Source organism: Cinclus cinclus, chromosome 5, assembly GCF_963662255.1.
Source record: "Cinclus cinclus chromosome 5, bCinCin1.1, whole genome shotgun sequence".
Classification (NCBI taxonomy): domain Eukaryota; kingdom Metazoa; phylum Chordata; class Aves; order Passeriformes; family Cinclidae; genus Cinclus; species Cinclus cinclus.
In genome coordinates, this window is record NC_085050.1 from 26,607,762 (window position 1) to 26,623,646 (window position 15,885).

At 43.5% G+C, this 15,885-nt stretch overlaps 2 protein-coding genes across 16 annotated transcripts in view; one reads left to right on the forward strand and one right to left on the reverse strand.

Moving 5' to 3' along the window:
• SCFD2 (sec1 family domain containing 2) overlaps window positions 1-7,758 on the reverse strand; it is a 186,124-nt gene extending 178,366 nt beyond the window's left edge. Inside the window, exons 1-2 of the mRNA XM_062492778.1 lie at window positions 7,023-7,758; window positions 2,236-2,404 (exon numbers count right to left, since the gene is read on the reverse strand). Of these exons, the coding sequence (XP_062348762.1) occupies window positions 2,236-2,404; window positions 7,023-7,758 (905 nt within the window). The remainder of the gene's footprint in view (window positions 1-2,235; window positions 2,405-7,022) is intronic.
• Window positions 7,759-10,976: 3,218 nt separating this feature from the next.
• The window catches only part of FIP1L1 (factor interacting with PAPOLA and CPSF1), a 39,048-nt gene continuing 34,139 nt past the window's right edge, over window positions 10,977-15,885 (forward strand). For 8 of the 15 annotated variants that reach the window (XM_062492793.1, XM_062492782.1, XM_062492792.1 and 5 more), the window contains exons 1-3: window positions 11,003-11,129; window positions 11,803-11,845; window positions 14,194-14,251. In XM_062492793.1, coding sequence (XP_062348777.1) covers window positions 11,027-11,129; window positions 11,803-11,845; window positions 14,194-14,251 — 204 coding nt within the window. In that variant the 5' untranslated portion in view covers window positions 11,003-11,026. Of the gene's footprint in view, window positions 11,130-11,802; window positions 11,846-14,193; window positions 14,252-15,885 lie in introns of all 15 variants that reach the window. The other 7 variants (XM_062492783.1, XM_062492780.1, XM_062492788.1 and 4 more) reach the window with 2 other exon arrangements.

The window sequence follows — 15,885 nt, forward strand, 5'->3', positions numbered from 1 at the left end:
CAAAGATGATTAATGTTAGCATTTATAAGCCAACACTGAAAATAGTCCTGTTGGAAATGGAATTGAAATAGAAACTACCACCTTCAGCCAGACATTCAGCCACTGTTAGGGTTTCAAGCACTCTTCATCAACTGTCTTAAGCTAGTTTGAAAGTGCCTATTTGAACTAGGAACTATTCCTGATCATTATATAGTTGGAGAAGAAGTCAAAAACAGGTTGAACATAACAGTGTCACTTGGAGTGTGGAGACTCTTCTAAGGCCCACAACTTCTTCAGCTGTGAACAGCAATAACAAGAGAGATTTTCGAAGGACATCTTCTCCCTTTGCTGTGCTACAAGGCACTGCTGAAAATATTTGCCTGATCTGTTCCTAAAATTTTCAGTGTAACAGATTCTGTACTGTGATCTTGCAGAGGGAGGGTATTTTGGAGAAGCTGTTACAGACCAGTGTGTTAATGGCACCATTGTTTTGATACCAGGTATGAGCTGCTGTCATCCAACTTTGCCACACTTGCATCTTATAGCAAAATCCTGCTTCTCTTTAACCAGCTCATATGAGATTTTGCAAAATATCTTGAAACTAACTACTGTTAAGAGAGGGCACCTTCCCATTAGGCAGCAAATAGGCAAACAAACCTTAATGCATACATATATCACCAGCCACATTAGAACACAGTAAAACTCTTGTCAGCTGTTACTAAAAACATGAATACCTGACTGAAGTCAAAATTTAGCCATGGGAAGGCATACCAGTATTACCTTTAGTCTCCTCAATGTCAATAATGTGAGAAAAAACAGAGTGGTAACACAGATCAACAATATCAGTGCAGTAAATATCTTTGTTTTCCCCTAGTCCACACTGACAGAATTTTCTTTATTATTATTTATTTGTTATTTATTTATAGCTACTCAAAGTGAGCACAAAAAGCTACCACAAAGTTCTACTATGGACAATGACCTCCTCCTTTTTCCTGTGTAGACAGATCTTTAAGGACATCTCACTTCTACTTCAGGAATCAGCAGGAAGGCAGACAGCAAGAAGAAAACCAGAAAAAAAATTTATTTAAGCTAGTCACCCTGGCAGCAAATTACAACTGAGTCCACCTCTAAGAGGAAACATTTCCTCTCCAACTTCTATGGAAGAAGAGAGGTATGCAATACAAAATCTAGAAACTGGACCCAGTTACAGCATGTGTGAGAGACAGAAGGTGACAAAGGATCTGGAGGCTCTCAGGAAAATAAAGACCATATGTCGCTAACGATGATGAAATCTGTGAAATCTTTGTTGGGGGAAGGGAAAAAAAGGATACAGTGCAGGTGTAAAATCACAAAATAAGTCAAAAGAGAAGAACAGAAACTATATTAAATATCCCATCTTGTAAAACCATTTTCTAGTATATGAGGAGAGCATTACAGTAAAAGAGAAAGAACTTTTAATCTCCTTTGCCTTGTCACAATTTCTAGAGCACTGCAGAGAAAAATTTTTCTTACGGAGTGAAATCATCACCTGGTATGTTTCCTTGTTTTCGCATAGTAACAGAAGCTGCAGGAAAGTTTTGGTTTGGACAACTAAATGTAGAAAGTGAAACATCAAATCTGATGCACTTTGCTTGTAAAGTCTTAGCTACACATCATACATAGCTAAGTACAATTGTTTGAAGTTACTGCTTTTAGATTGTTTTTGTTTAAGCAAAACTCAGGCCCCCGTGAAGCTGCCTGTGCACCTGAATTTGCACCTTTTATCCTTCTCCACAGGTACTGTGTTTGAAAACAAGGATCAAACCTTAAATTAACAGGTACTCTAATAAACATTCAGCATCCAGCTAACTTTATAAAGAGACTTATGGGAAAAGGAAGTCACCACCAAGACCTACCTGTTTGCATGCCCTATTACTTAGGCAGAAAAAGAAGTGTCACAAGGAGAATTCTTGGTGTTAATCTGCACTGATTTCTGCTACAGTAATCTACAGCAATTTAAACAACACAAATCTAAAAGTTCTTTATATTCCCCCACTTTTGGAAGTCTTATCTGGCCTGCTCCCTTAATGTACACATACAGACTATTACATTCTAGCAGAATTAGAACCAGATGGGGTTTTGTTGTGAGATTGACCATTTTCTTTTGTTTTGTTTTTTTAAAGACTTGTTCCCAGTTCATTTTTTCAGAGAGATAACAAACATATTCAACATTAAAAAAAAAAGAAAAAAAAAAAGAAAGAAGAAAAGAATGTTTACTTTGGTTGTGCTAAGCAGCCAGGTGCTATAATACTGCAAGTTTCATCTGCAGTCTGTAGTGCTGTAAGTTCCACCATGTTAACCATCACATCGGTCTTGTGGCCAGGAAGTTTAGGAAGCACAGAAAGAATCTTCTCTGCAAGATTGTCACCATGATGACCAACTGCTCCTGAGGAAAATGGAAAAAAAAAAAAAAAAAGAAGACCAAAAAACTATCAGGTGCATAACTAGAAAAACAAACACAAGGAATTTAAAAGAAAATAACCACACGCTTTGGTGAGAAGGACACTAGTAATCCTAATATCAAAACCACATTTAGCTTTCCAAAATTATTCTTCTATGAAAGTAAAATTAACTTCTGGAATGTGCAAACTTAAAGGCACTTACAACATTTCAAAAGATTAATTTAAAAAGTACAAATTAGACTTAGTCTTACAGCTGTTAGATATTCACTGATTTTACACTTAGACATGAAAACCATTTTTCTTTGCCTAAGGGAGTTGTTAAATAATATTTGCAATAGTTATTGAAAAAAAGCAAGCAAATATTTACATATACACTCACATGCACACTATACTTTTCTACATAAACTAATAGGGCTGTGCTTAAAAGGACTATATATGAAATTGCATAAATAGCTACCCAGACAGGCCAGCCTAATATTAAAATAAACAAGTACCAATGGCATGCCATAATCAAGATCATCACTTTTATACAAAGTGAGGGCAGCTCAGGTAAAACAAACATGAAATAATTAAACCAACCCAAGTTACAAAGTATGAAATGTCAATTTGACCATATTCCAAGAGAAACTTTGAACTCCAGCTGGCATGTTTTCTTCAATTTTCTTGATTTCAAACACACATGCTTTTCTTTCCATTCATGAACTCTCAACACAGGCTCTACAACCAACTTAAAAACTACTGGGGCTGTGAGCCAAGTCAAAGCAGAAAAACATGACACACACTACAGATAAAAAAGTCAAGAGAGGGACCAGAAATCTTATTGTCTTTAGGTCAGGAACAAGTTGAAGCTATCTGTAGTTTGCCGCTCAAACTATGGCTCGGTCATCAACAGCAGTGCTGAGCATAGTTGTGTGGTCCCAGGTTTAATCATAGAAAAATGGCAACTTTTGAAGCACCACGGAGAGGCAGGAAAAAGTTCTCTCAGGCTATGGTCCCACTCCATCTAAGTCTGCCTCTGTGGCAGCTCTCTGGTCTTATGTGCTCATCATTTCCAAAGACAGAGAAGATCTGTTTGAACAGCTGAATTGGCTTCACATGTTCCATAAATCCAAACAAGGACCGTACATCAAATACATTGCTGAAGTTAGATAATTAAGTGCTCTTGGATACCAGAAGCAGAAGATTGTCTGCAGCAATTCTACAGCAGCCAGGTAACCAGGCTGTAAGCCATGGTTTTCCATGGTTTATCCACCATTCTGTATTGCAAAAGAAGTTGAAAGGAGAAGCAAGGATGAAATCGGAGACGTGAAGTCAAACGCTGTGCTGGCAATGCCTTTATCCCACAGAAAGTAAAGAAGCCACATGTGTCCAGCATGGGGCTCTACTGCAGTGTGGACATCTGAACCACTCAGCTGGTTTATGACAGCAACTTTCTTTTCTACCACTCCCAGCCAGAGTTAAGACCAGTGAAGTACGGATGGAATGAACTTGGTTGTCTTTGCAACTCCCTAAGCTACCTTGTTCTCCAAAATCCCTACATTCCTCTTACTAGACCAGTCACCTGTAAGGCACATTGCAACACCTGCAAAGTTGTGAAGGGAAAACCAATGGTAATCTTCTGAACCTCCACCCCCTGTACTGGAAGAAACATCTGTCTTTCCACGCATGCTGCACGCGAGCAACACTTAGCTAGACAAGATACTTGGCTAAACTAGAAACACCTCAAATGCAAATAAACCCACATTAATTATTAACATCCCTCCTTTCTTCTTGGCATAAGGGGAAGACTCGGAGTACTCAAGCTGCTTCCATGAACAACCAGCGCCATCTCTGTCCCTTTCCCACAACTGTTACTTCTTGGAGGTTTCCACTGGTCCACCGGTGCAACTGGCTTTTGCCATGCCTTGTCAAATCAATCACAAAACATCTACTGGAAGTTTTAAAAATCACTGTCACCCCAATCAACTGCATAAATCAACCAAGCCTGAAAAGATCGCTAAACTTCACAAGACCAGGACAGGAAATTACAGGAACTCACTTTCAAACTGCACTGACTTCAGAAGGGTGCATGGGACTAACTTTGATCCTTTCTACTCACCACTTCTGAAGTCAGTCAACAAACAGACTGCTCAGCAGTGTCCCATGAGCAACAGTGTTCAAGGCACAGGTGATGGTTTTGAATGCTGCCCAAGTACAGAGAGATTCAGCCTTCGTGTGACAACAAGTTATGTGACCACTGCGAAATCAGCTTTCATGCCAGGTTAACATCTAGCTTTCAGGATACAAGAACCCTTATGTATCATGCTGTTCTAATTTCACTTTTTCTTTGCATTATAACTTACAAACTGAAATAGGTGACATTCGATACAAGTTATAGCTGACACAATTTGCAAAGTCAACCAACCAATCCTTTAACAGCAGCCAGGAACTACTAATCACACCTCCTGCTTCCCCTGGGTATTTTTTACTGTACAGGTTTTAGCAAACCAATGAAACAAATCTCATTGTGTGGCACTAATTTCAGGTTCATATAGAGCCTTATCTCTGAAATGCACTAGATTATTCCTCCTTCAGTTTGCATTGTATTTGATAGCACGAGTATCATGTCCAAAGCATAGGAATAATTCAGTGAAATTACCAATGAATTCTAGAGGCATTTGATGGAAACAAAAGAATGGTTGCATGCAGGGATTTTAATTTCATTTATGGATACTGAGAATAGAATCCTAAAAAAACAAATCATATAACTTCTCATCCTTACTCATTGAGCTTTGATGTTTTCTTCCAAAGCTGCTCACTACAGCCTTGATGTTACCTCCACAAAACCTTCTCCTACTGAAGTACAAGATTCCACACTTCTCTTCCCAGGTTTAAGCTGGTACCAATTATCTCTCCTCATACCTCCTCAAGGTATGAGGCATGTCATCCCATATCTGGTTCTTTTTCCTGTTTTCATTCCTTCTCACTATCTGAGTGCATAAATAAATCCTTTTCCCACTCTTCTCACAATTTCATTTTAAGGCTCCTTATCCAAGTCCACTTCCCTGCAGTCTTCTGACCCATCTTCCCAACCTCAGCACAGCATTAACTGCCTGGATCCATAGCTGCTCTTCAGCACATTGTTGACAGCTATGAAACCTACAGCAGTTCAAAGATACACAGTTCAAGGATACACAATGGGCAAAAGTATGGGAAGAAAAAAAAAATATGGAGGAAAATTCAGAAACAGATGAGCTGCTGGGTGCAACACTGTGCCAAGTACTTGCTACACGACATTTGGTGGCAAAAAATTACCAGCTGAATTATGGACTCCAAACAGAACTAGGTCCACACTCTGTGCATGCCAGCAGGGGGTATGCATGATGGGGACAGTGAATGCGGTCATTCCTATATCAATACACATACGTACAAAAACACTTTCAGGCATATAGATATGGCTAAGGGTTACACAGAGATGTGTATCAGCTTAGACACACAGAAAGATAAGAGTGACAAGTAGATACACTGGATTCTTCACAGCAATCCATAAGGCTGACTCTGAAACACGAAGACTATTTCTTTCACACCTCAAGAAGGCACACAGGCACAGTTAAGGCTTCCAGTTTGCAGCAAAATGGAAGTGCTAGAAACAAAACTTTGGATTTCCATCAGAGCCCTTTTGATTTACTCCTCATTTCTATGACCCACTGGGATACAAGGGTGCGCAAGCAACCATCATGGCCATGGGGTTAAACATGCCCCCAGTGCTTTGCCAGATGAACAACTGTTTGCACACCTGGTGGCTTAATACAATGATTACTCTTCAAATCACTAGCCTAAGGACTGGAACCGCACCCTGCTTATTCTGTAAGATCACACTAAACACAAACTAAGAAGAACAGGAGAGTAACCAGCTCAGTTATGCCAACTTTTCTCCGAATGTGGAAAGCAGCACCAGTTCATTGGGCGGTTAAGTATGACTTTGGGGTCACCAACCACCAGGGACCACCACTTAAGCAAACCATTTGAGTTATTTCTGCACAAAAGGATGCACCTGGCACTACGGGTATTGGCACAGGGGCCATGGAAGGAGCCTATAAGGTACTTTCCCAAACAACTGGATAATGTGAGTAATGGATGACCTGGATGATTGAGAGCAGTAGCTTTTAATCCAGGAAGCACGAAAGTGACACTGGGACAAACGATTACAGTATACATATCCCACATAGTAACAGCTGTTTGGGAACAGAAAGGAGGACATCGGGTATCACCAGCAGAATTCTGGAACACCAAGTTTTCCTACTGGAGGAGAATGATGTGGAGCTTACAGTAACTATTGCTTTGAACCCAGCCATGTTCCTCCAAGCTTCAGAAGAAGCCCAGAGTTCTACCATGACTGCCTGGCAAATACTGTATATTTATTCTAACAGACCAGATCTCAAGAGCAATCCCACCCAGGACCAGGAACTGAAGCTATACACCGATGGGAGGAGCACGGTGAAAAGTGGAATATGGGTTTTTGCTAACACTAGCTCACCAGGGTTCCCCCTCTCTGACACCCTCCCGGTGGGGTGGGTATGGGCCCCCTCGAATGACAGCTCATACCAGCTGAGGACTTCTTACCAGCGAGGTCCAACGTCCTGTCCACGAAGATGACAGAGGCCTTGTTGGTGGCTGTCCTCCTCCTGTTTTTGGCTGGAGCGTAGCTTGCCAGCTCAGCAGCGACGACCCTGCTAAGGGCCCCCACAGCGAAGCTCTCCTCCCGCAGGCCCAGGGCGGTGAAGAGAGAGTCGAGGTCACCCACCAGGGCCCGCACCGCCGCCCTGAGCTCGGCGGGCAGCGCACTCAGCCCGCCCTCGGCGGGGCCGGGGCCGCCGGGGCCGGTCAGCGGAGGAAGGAGCGCTGCCAGGGCAGGCAGCAGGCAGAGCTCCGCCGAGACGGGCGCCAGGAGCGGCGGGCCCCGCAGCACCACCTCGGCGCACCCGCCCTCGTCCATCCACCGCCGCAAGGTCTCCTCCAGCTCGGCCGCCCCGCCGCCCTCCGGCTCGTCGCCGCACACGAGCACGCAGTGCCGCACGGCGCCCTGCTCCAGCACGCCGCGCACCGCGGCCGCCGCGCCGCCCCGCAGCGCGCCGCTCACCACGAACACGACGCAGGCCGCCCCCGCCGGCACCACCACCTCGGCGGACAGCGCGCTGACCGCCAGCGCCCCGGCCGCCAGCAGCTCGCCCGCCCCTCCGGCCCAGTGCAGCGCCTCGGCGGAGGGCGCGTCCATGAGGACGGCGGCGCGGTGCGCCCGGGCCAGCGTGGGCTCCCAGGCTCGGCGGCTCAGCTGCCGCAGCACCTCCGGCACCGCCATGGCGGTGACAGCCACAACACGCCGCACGTGCCGGGCGCGCCGCCGGCGCCGCGCGATGACGCGTCGGGCGCGGGTTGGCTGCGGGCGGGCGGGGCGGGGCGGGACGATGGCGGCGCCCGGTGTCCGGTTCCCGGCTGTGGCGCGGCGCTGCCGGGGTGACACCGCGGGACCAGCGGCTGACCTGGCGCTTCAACCGTACGGCACCGGAGAGGCGGAACTTACAGCACTGTTCCCTTCCCTCTTGTTGTGTATTTCGCGTTTTAGTGTTCACAAACGCTTTGGTGAACGAGCTGGCAACACGGAAGTACTCTTGCTCGGTAAATGCGACTTTTCTCTGTGCAGTTAGAGACGTATGACAAATTAGTTTCATTCCATTTCCCCCTTTAAAAGCTCTTGCTCTCGAAATCAGTTTCCAAGCTAAAGGGGAAAAAACGCCACAACAAGCATTTACAGTTTCTTCTCCCCAGAGAATGGATAGCTCGCTTGCAAATCCGTGCTCCACGCAGTATTCGCTTGGGCAGCCTCCTTGGCACACAGCGAGGAAGGTACCTTTTATGACATAGCACGATTATCAGCATTAATAAAGAGATAAAATACTTAATTAGCTCATCCTCCGTCCTAACTGCTGTTCTTAGCTGTCTTACAGATTCAATTGGTTTCAGAGTACTGAAAAACATGAGTAACGCCAAATTCGGATTTCCAGTGATTAAATCGGATCTTTTCCCTTCAGTGTTCTCCACTGACATTCCTACTCAGATGCACTTTTCCCTATCTTTGTGCTGTTCTAGCACCAATCTGTTATTTTACCCTTAGGGCATACAGCTTCATGATGCTAGAAAAATCTGTAAGTTAATACCCCCCTCTTGACTATTTTGATTTGAAAAATAAATGCTAGGAAAGGGTAGGGGATAGTTAACTGGGTCCCCGAGTTTATAAACAAGTAGAATTAGCCTATTCTCAGACTGAATCACCTCAGAGATTATGTATCTGAGTTTTTGCTTTATGGTTGAGTACCACAGACAAAACCTACATAAATTTGGCTTGCCCAATAATTTAAAAGGGTTTCTTTAAAAATCATTACCTTTAAAACCATTAAAAAGGAAGGGGGAGGGGCTGACCTATTTTTAAAGGTTGAGGGTTTTTCTTCAGATATTATTGTCAAAACATTAGATGCTTTTTACAGAGAGAGAATATTTTTTACCTTAATATTGTATAGATTGCAACAAGTTCTGCATATGCCAGTATTGAAAAAAAAAAAGAAAAATTGCTTGTCAGAAGACAAAATGAAGTTAGTCAGTTTAAAGCACGATGGTTAAATTACAAAACAGAATTACCTAAGTAGTTTTTACAGCTTATTTTATCCCTTGTGCAAGGTGAAAACCACTGTGGTAGAAGAACTCTACTAAAGGGTTCCCATAAACTTGATATCTTTTTGTTGGTTTCTGGGGTGTCACCCAAGAGTGAAGATGGCAATGCAGCTTGCAAAGATGCATTGTCTTCAGCCTCTCAGTTACTCAAAGCCTTAGAAGAAACAGTTTTTGCAGACCACAGCTGTTCAAAGTGGATTTTCCATCATCACCAGCTCTGTGTGATTTCTCATTAAAGGTTTGTATATGGAAAACTGCTCAGAGGATCTGCTTCAAAATATTTTAAGACAGTTTTTGTTCTTAGCCTACTCTTGATTTTTTGAATTTTTCCTCAAAAATGCTTGCTTCTTTCTTTCTTTTTCTTTTTTCTTTCTCTTTCTTTCCTTCTCTCTTGTCTGCAGCCAAAGGAAACTATTCTAATTTTGCTGTCATTTAATGTCAGCCAGAATTCTGTTAAATGGCAAACAAAAGAGGAATGAAAGAGGCACTGATGCCTACGAAGAGGTATTACATGTACACATCTTATGAGCAACAAGTGACTCAAAATGGTGAAAAATGCCTTTGCCGACTCCACAACTATTTGTTCAAAAAATGAAATAGCAAGTTGAAAACCTACCCAATTACATGACAGAATTCATTATCTGTACACAATATTCAGACATTTAATTTTACATGAAAAAAAAAAATGTGAGTAGGTTGGTTGTTCGTATGAACTCCATGGCATATATGAAACTTTCAAATAAGCTTCTTTATGCAGGCAATTCAAACCAGCTCCCCCCACTGAGACTTGTGTTTACGTTACAGTCAAGTCCTCTAGTCTGATTTTTCCCAAATTGACCTGCTGTGAAAAAGCAGGTCCCTGCTATAGTTTTCACATACAACCTGAAACACCACAAGCTCCATCTGTACACACAACTGACGGAAACTTGTTTAGACAGCTGGTACTTAAATTTTGTAATGCATCTTGCAGTTGTTGTCTAGCATTCACAGATGTAAAGTGAGCCAATCACCAGGAAAAATGGCTCACTACTCCGCCCTGCTTTTAAAACAGAATTAATGAAATTCATAGAAACACTTTGAACGCAGAAACACTTTGCAACACTCACAGCACCCAATGAATGTTAAACTCCTACTCTACCAAGGGGAAAAAAAAATAAAAAAACACAGGAAATTTGTGGAGAGAAAAAAAAAATATGAAGAGTTAAACCTAAAATACTGCGTGCAGCTGGGGTAGTCCCTGAGCCGAGGGACAGTGCTAGCAGAAGCAGCGGCGCGTTCACCCCGCGGTTACGCTCCCCCGGCAGCTGCCAGTAGATGCACGGCACTGGAGTGTAAGCGTGTTTAGCCAAGTCCTGCTCCTGGAGGTAGGCAAGGCTTTTCTCGAGGAGATCTCCATGCTGCCGGTGATCCCTGCTGAGGGGACGGACGGGAGTCCAGGGACGCAGGAGAGCACAAGGACCACCGAGAGCAAAGAGCAAGCGAGAGGAAGGGAAGGCAGCTCTCGCAGAGCGCCTAGGGAGAGCGGCGAAAGCACAGCCGCGGTGAGTGAGTGGCAGCGCACGGACGGTGCCCGGCTGGCTCGGCGGGGAGGGCAGTCCCGGGGCCGGGCCCGGCCGGGCCGCCCCCCGCAGCCCGTGCCCGGGGCGCCGCGGGGCCGGGCCGGGCCCGCTTCCTGTGCGTGTCACTCACGCGGGGGGGAGGGGAAGCGCCGGGCGGCGGCGGCGGCGGCGGCGGCGGCGGATCCTCCGCGAGAGGCCGCGTTGGGCGTTCGCAGCGACCCGCCCGTGCACCGCCTGGCCGCGGCCCGAGGCGCCGGGGGAGCGCGGGGGCGGCGCGGCGGGGCGGCCCGGCGGCGGGAGGCGCTGCCGGGGCCGGGCCCGCGCGTCCCGCGGGAGGCGGCCATGTCTACCGGCGAGGCGGAGCGGCTGTCGGCGGACGCCGATGGGGCCGCCGGGGACGAGGAGGAGGAGTGGCTCTATGGCGGTACGGACCTTCCCCGACCCCCGTGCCCAGCCCGCCTCCCCAGCGGGCCGGCCCGGCGCCGCCGCGGCGGGGGGGCCGTGCGGGGGTGCGCAGGCCGCGGCGTGCGCCGCCTCGCCGGGCCGCTGAACGAGGTCCCCCAGTCCCACCGCCCCCGTGGCTCCTCAGCCCCCTCTCTCCTCCCGGCCGGACCCCCGGTGGCGACGGCTCGCGGCCCCTTCCTCTCGCCGGTCTCCGCTGCCGGTGCCGCGGGCCCTCGGCCCGGGCCGCGTAGGCCGAGGCGTGCTGGGCCTCAGCAGCGAGAGCCCCGCGTGGTGTCCCTGCCCCACAGGCACCCCTGGGGGACCGAGCACACCCTGGTGCTCTCCGGCCCGAGCTCCCGGCTTTGAAGTACCGAAACGGGCTTAACCTTTTATGTGTTAACTTAAATAAAAACACAAAAAACTTTAGGGACTATCTTTACGTTCAGATGTCAATAAAACATATAAGTTAAACCTTGCCCATGTGGTGGACCTGTCAGTGTAGAGCACTGTGAGCGCTCAGGGGTCTGGTCGACTGATTTCAGAATTGAAATGTAAAGAACATGTCTAAATAGTAATCTGAAGGCTTGCCTAATACTCTGCATGCCAAGATAATCTGTCATAGTTGATACCCTAGGGATTTTATTCTTAAGTATTGTGTTTCTTTTCTCTTATGGTAGATGAAAATGAAGCAGAGAGACCAGAGGAAGAAAAATCTAGGTGAGTATCCTGACAACTGGAAGCCCTGTAGCATGGCTGCACAAAACCTGTGTTCACCACAGTCTTCTTCCCAGCTCCTTGAAACTTGGTAGCACCTCTGCACACTCTGGTGTCTTTGAAAATGTCCTTAAGATAGTGTGTTTGGACTTTGCTTTTCTGTGAAATGGTTGTACCTGTGAAATTGGGTCACTTAAGTGTGAAAGTTAGTTTAGTTGTATGGACAGCAATAACCCTTCACAAGATGCCAACAGGTATTTTATTTTTGTAATCATTGTGCTTTTTGGTCTTAATGATGGATCAGGACTTGTTTGAGATAATTTAGCAACTAGAAAACATTCTGTCTCCCAAGAGTTTGCAGTGTGGTTACAAAAACAGGAATACAAGGAAGCTGTGGAAGATTACCAGGTAGTAGTTTGCTGTACAGGTCACATCTGCTTAGGCTTTCAGGGTTTTACCAGTAGGACAGTATTTGAAAGAAACTTAGAGGAACTTAGGAATGCTTTGTAATAATTTGAGGGGAGCCTATTTGAGTTACAAAGAGCTGTATGAGAGCACAAAGACACTTCCTTGAAAATCTAACAAAGTTAATGGAAATTAGTAAAGTGGACTGACTGGAAAAGGGAATCAGTCACTCATGCTGAATGAAGGAAATTCTCATCATTGGTAAAATATGGAAATTATTGATTATCAAGTTGTATTAAACAAATAGAGGGAAAATCAATGTATGAAAACGTACATAGTTATTGTCTATAGATGTTTCAATTTTTTTCATTGAGAATTTCTGCATTTAGTTAGCCTTGGTGGACTGCTTGCTCATAAGCTTGCTCATTTGCTCTTTAGAAGTCATGTCAAGTTTTGACAAGCACAGAATGATAAAACAGGAATGACCACCACCACAGGACTACATATGATATCATTGTGAAGCAGCTACTAGGTGTAATTATTTGATTCCCATTATTTCTGTAGTATAAGAAACAGTTGTTTGCTTTCACTTTTTCTGTGTTACTTAATAGGTTTTTAGACCTCTGTTGTGTTTGAATCCTGTCTCTTCCAGGGCAAAGAATTCTGTTATTTATTTGCTTTTTATTTAGAAGCTGTTTCATATCTGTTGATTCCTTATGTTCAGTTACCTTTTCTTGACCTGGCAACTTAGTCACTGTTACTGTTATTTGGGAACATTACTTGCATGGGGGTCAAAATGTTCTTTAGAAACAGTGTACTCCAGTTTTTGGTCAATAGTGTCTAGCTTGGCATTTGGCTGTCTCAGTGCATAGTTTTACAAGCATAACAAATATTAACTTGTGCACCTTAGGAATTGTGTTTGGAACTGTGGAAGTATGGGGACAGTTCAGCTGTTAAAAGCTGTTAAAAGTTTTGGTCTCTCAGTTTTGGCATTGTTTATATATACAGAAATTGTGAGGTATATTCAGTTTCTGTACCTAGTCTGTCATTTTACCAGGAGATGAAGTGGAATTTGATTATTCCACTTGAATACTAAGGCAATATTGGGTGCAACACTCATGGGTGTGTTGCCAACAGAGTATGGGGTTAAAATCATTCTACTAAATAAAAATTGACAGTTGCACAGTCTGTTTCAGAAATACCTTTTCAGTGAAAGCATATTGTTTCTAGATGGCTCCCTGCTTACTCTGTTATTTGTGGTGCAGCATCCTAACAGCTAATGGGGCTCTGGAAGTTAAAATATTGCTGTGTAGAAAACAGCAGTAGTTTGGCCCAGTGAGACAGCTCATTTGCATGGATGTCACAGTATTCATCCTTTTAGATGGACCAGTAGTTTTACAATTTTTACAGTTCTCAGTCTACAGTTAAAATGCAATTGAATTAGTCATTGAATTGTAACTATTCCATACAGTAGAAGAAAATTTCACAATGCTGATGTGGGATTTCTGTTTCGGTGAAACATTACCAATGGGTGTTTAAATGTTTATTTTTTCTGTTATGTCTTTGAAAAGTGTCAGTCTGCGGGGGGGCGGGGGGGGGGGGGGGGGGAACAAAACCAAAACAACTTAATCTCCCTTCATATGTTACAAAGTATTTCAGTTTGATTTCAAAAGAAGATACAAGTGTAATGCCTCATTACTTGCAACTATTCTACAAACATCCAGTTAGTATGACTTATGATAGGTAAATATTGTTAAAATAAACTTATATTCCTCTTGTTTTTTAAGTAAGTTGACCTTGTTTTTTAATTAGTGCAGAAGACAACTGGAGCTTTGGCTCTTCATCTGGAATGATGCAGCAAAGCTTTTTTTCATCATTAGCTGATTCTTGTGAAATAACATGCATAAATACCTAGTTTCATCTTTTCCTGTTTGTTTTTGTTTAAGTGCTCCACCTCCACCTGGAAGTGAAGAGGAAGCTGCAGAAAATGGCGTTGTGAAAACGGTAGTTTTAAATGTGTTTTTGAAATACTGTTTTAATATGTTTTGATTATATGACTTAGTGGGAATTCATAATTTGACTAGGACTTTATTTAAATGAATTAATGCCTAAGTGTGTGCCTTTTTTTTTTTCTAAAATGTGTTTTTCATCTGTAGAAATGACTAAATTAGGAAATCAAATTTCCGGCTGCAGTCCACTTGTTAAATCTAACTTATAGAATATAAATGAATAGTACTCCCATGGTTTTTTTTGGGGGGGGGTGCAGAAAGATGGTGCTTGAAGACACACCTTTTTTCTCAGAGACATGCTTTTCAAAATTATGGTCTGTTTTTGTCAGTGGTAAGAAAACAAAGTCCTCTGATCATTTTTCTTTTTTTGAATGTGATAGACAACCAGCATTTGCAGAACTGTGTGAACGTGTGAACCAAGAGATGAATTACCCATGCCTTTCAGAGGCAACATAACATTTGTTTTGTAATAGTTTTCAATGTTTAGTATGTCTGATAATGCCAATGTTGGTATGATGAAAGAAAGGACCAGGAAATTAAATTTGCAGTTGCTGTGTTGGTTAAAGGATTCATATTACTGTGAGTGGAAAAAATTAAGTATGAGAAGTTCTATGTGAAAATTGTAGTTTCACTTCAGTGGGACTTTTTTGCTTATATCCTCCAAGAAATAACTTTTGAGTGATATAGAAACCATTTTTGAGATATTTGTGCAAGTCTCAAGGACTGGTCTCTTAGTGAAGTACTGTTTTACAGTAGCTCTAACACTTTGTTTATGAAAGGCTTTACAGAGTATTTAAAATTGGGGTGAAAGTTATTAAAACTGTAAAACTCATTTCAGTTGCTTAAACTGAAAACCTACTGAAAGTGCATCAAAGGTATTTGTATTTCTGGAAATCTTTATAGGCTCAGTTTTCATGTACTTGCATTTTTTTTTTATTTTTTATCTATATAAAGCCTGGCATTGTTAGATTATCATTAGAATATCTCTGTAAAATGGAAAACTTCACGATAAATGGTGTCCATGAACATTCAGCAGCAGCTTAGAAGGATGGGTGTTGTTCAGTTTGGTTGAGTAGGAACTTGTGAATATTTCTGTGAAGAAATCATTGATTATAATTGAAGTGGGTTTTGGTTGAAAGGGTACATTGTCCAGACAAAATTTTATTTCCTGTTTGATGCCTTTTTAATGGCATCTGTGTGGGTTGCCTGGTGACTGATGGATGAATTTGTACTTTTCAGCCATATGGATTTGAAAGACTGTCTTCAGCTGTCATTTACAGAACATCCATCCTGATCTAGACTTGCCCCATGTTCCCTACCCGAAGAATGTCATTGTTATGAAATTATATTAATGTTGTGTTGTGAGGATGAACTGCACTCCAACATCTTATCTTCTAAGGAGCTGTTGATTTTTTGTTGATTTTTCTTTTATGTACCAGGCAACTTAATAGGTGATATAGTAGACATGGACTAGAACTCAGCTGTGCATGGATCACTGCAGGCTGCCAGGGCAGAATCAGCTTGGCTTTGATGTGTTCAGCCTCTTGCTGAAGGATTCCAGTATGTGAACAAGGGTGATTTGGTTGGAAAAGTTCACTTGGATTCCACAGAGTTTTTGAAGAAGTTCCT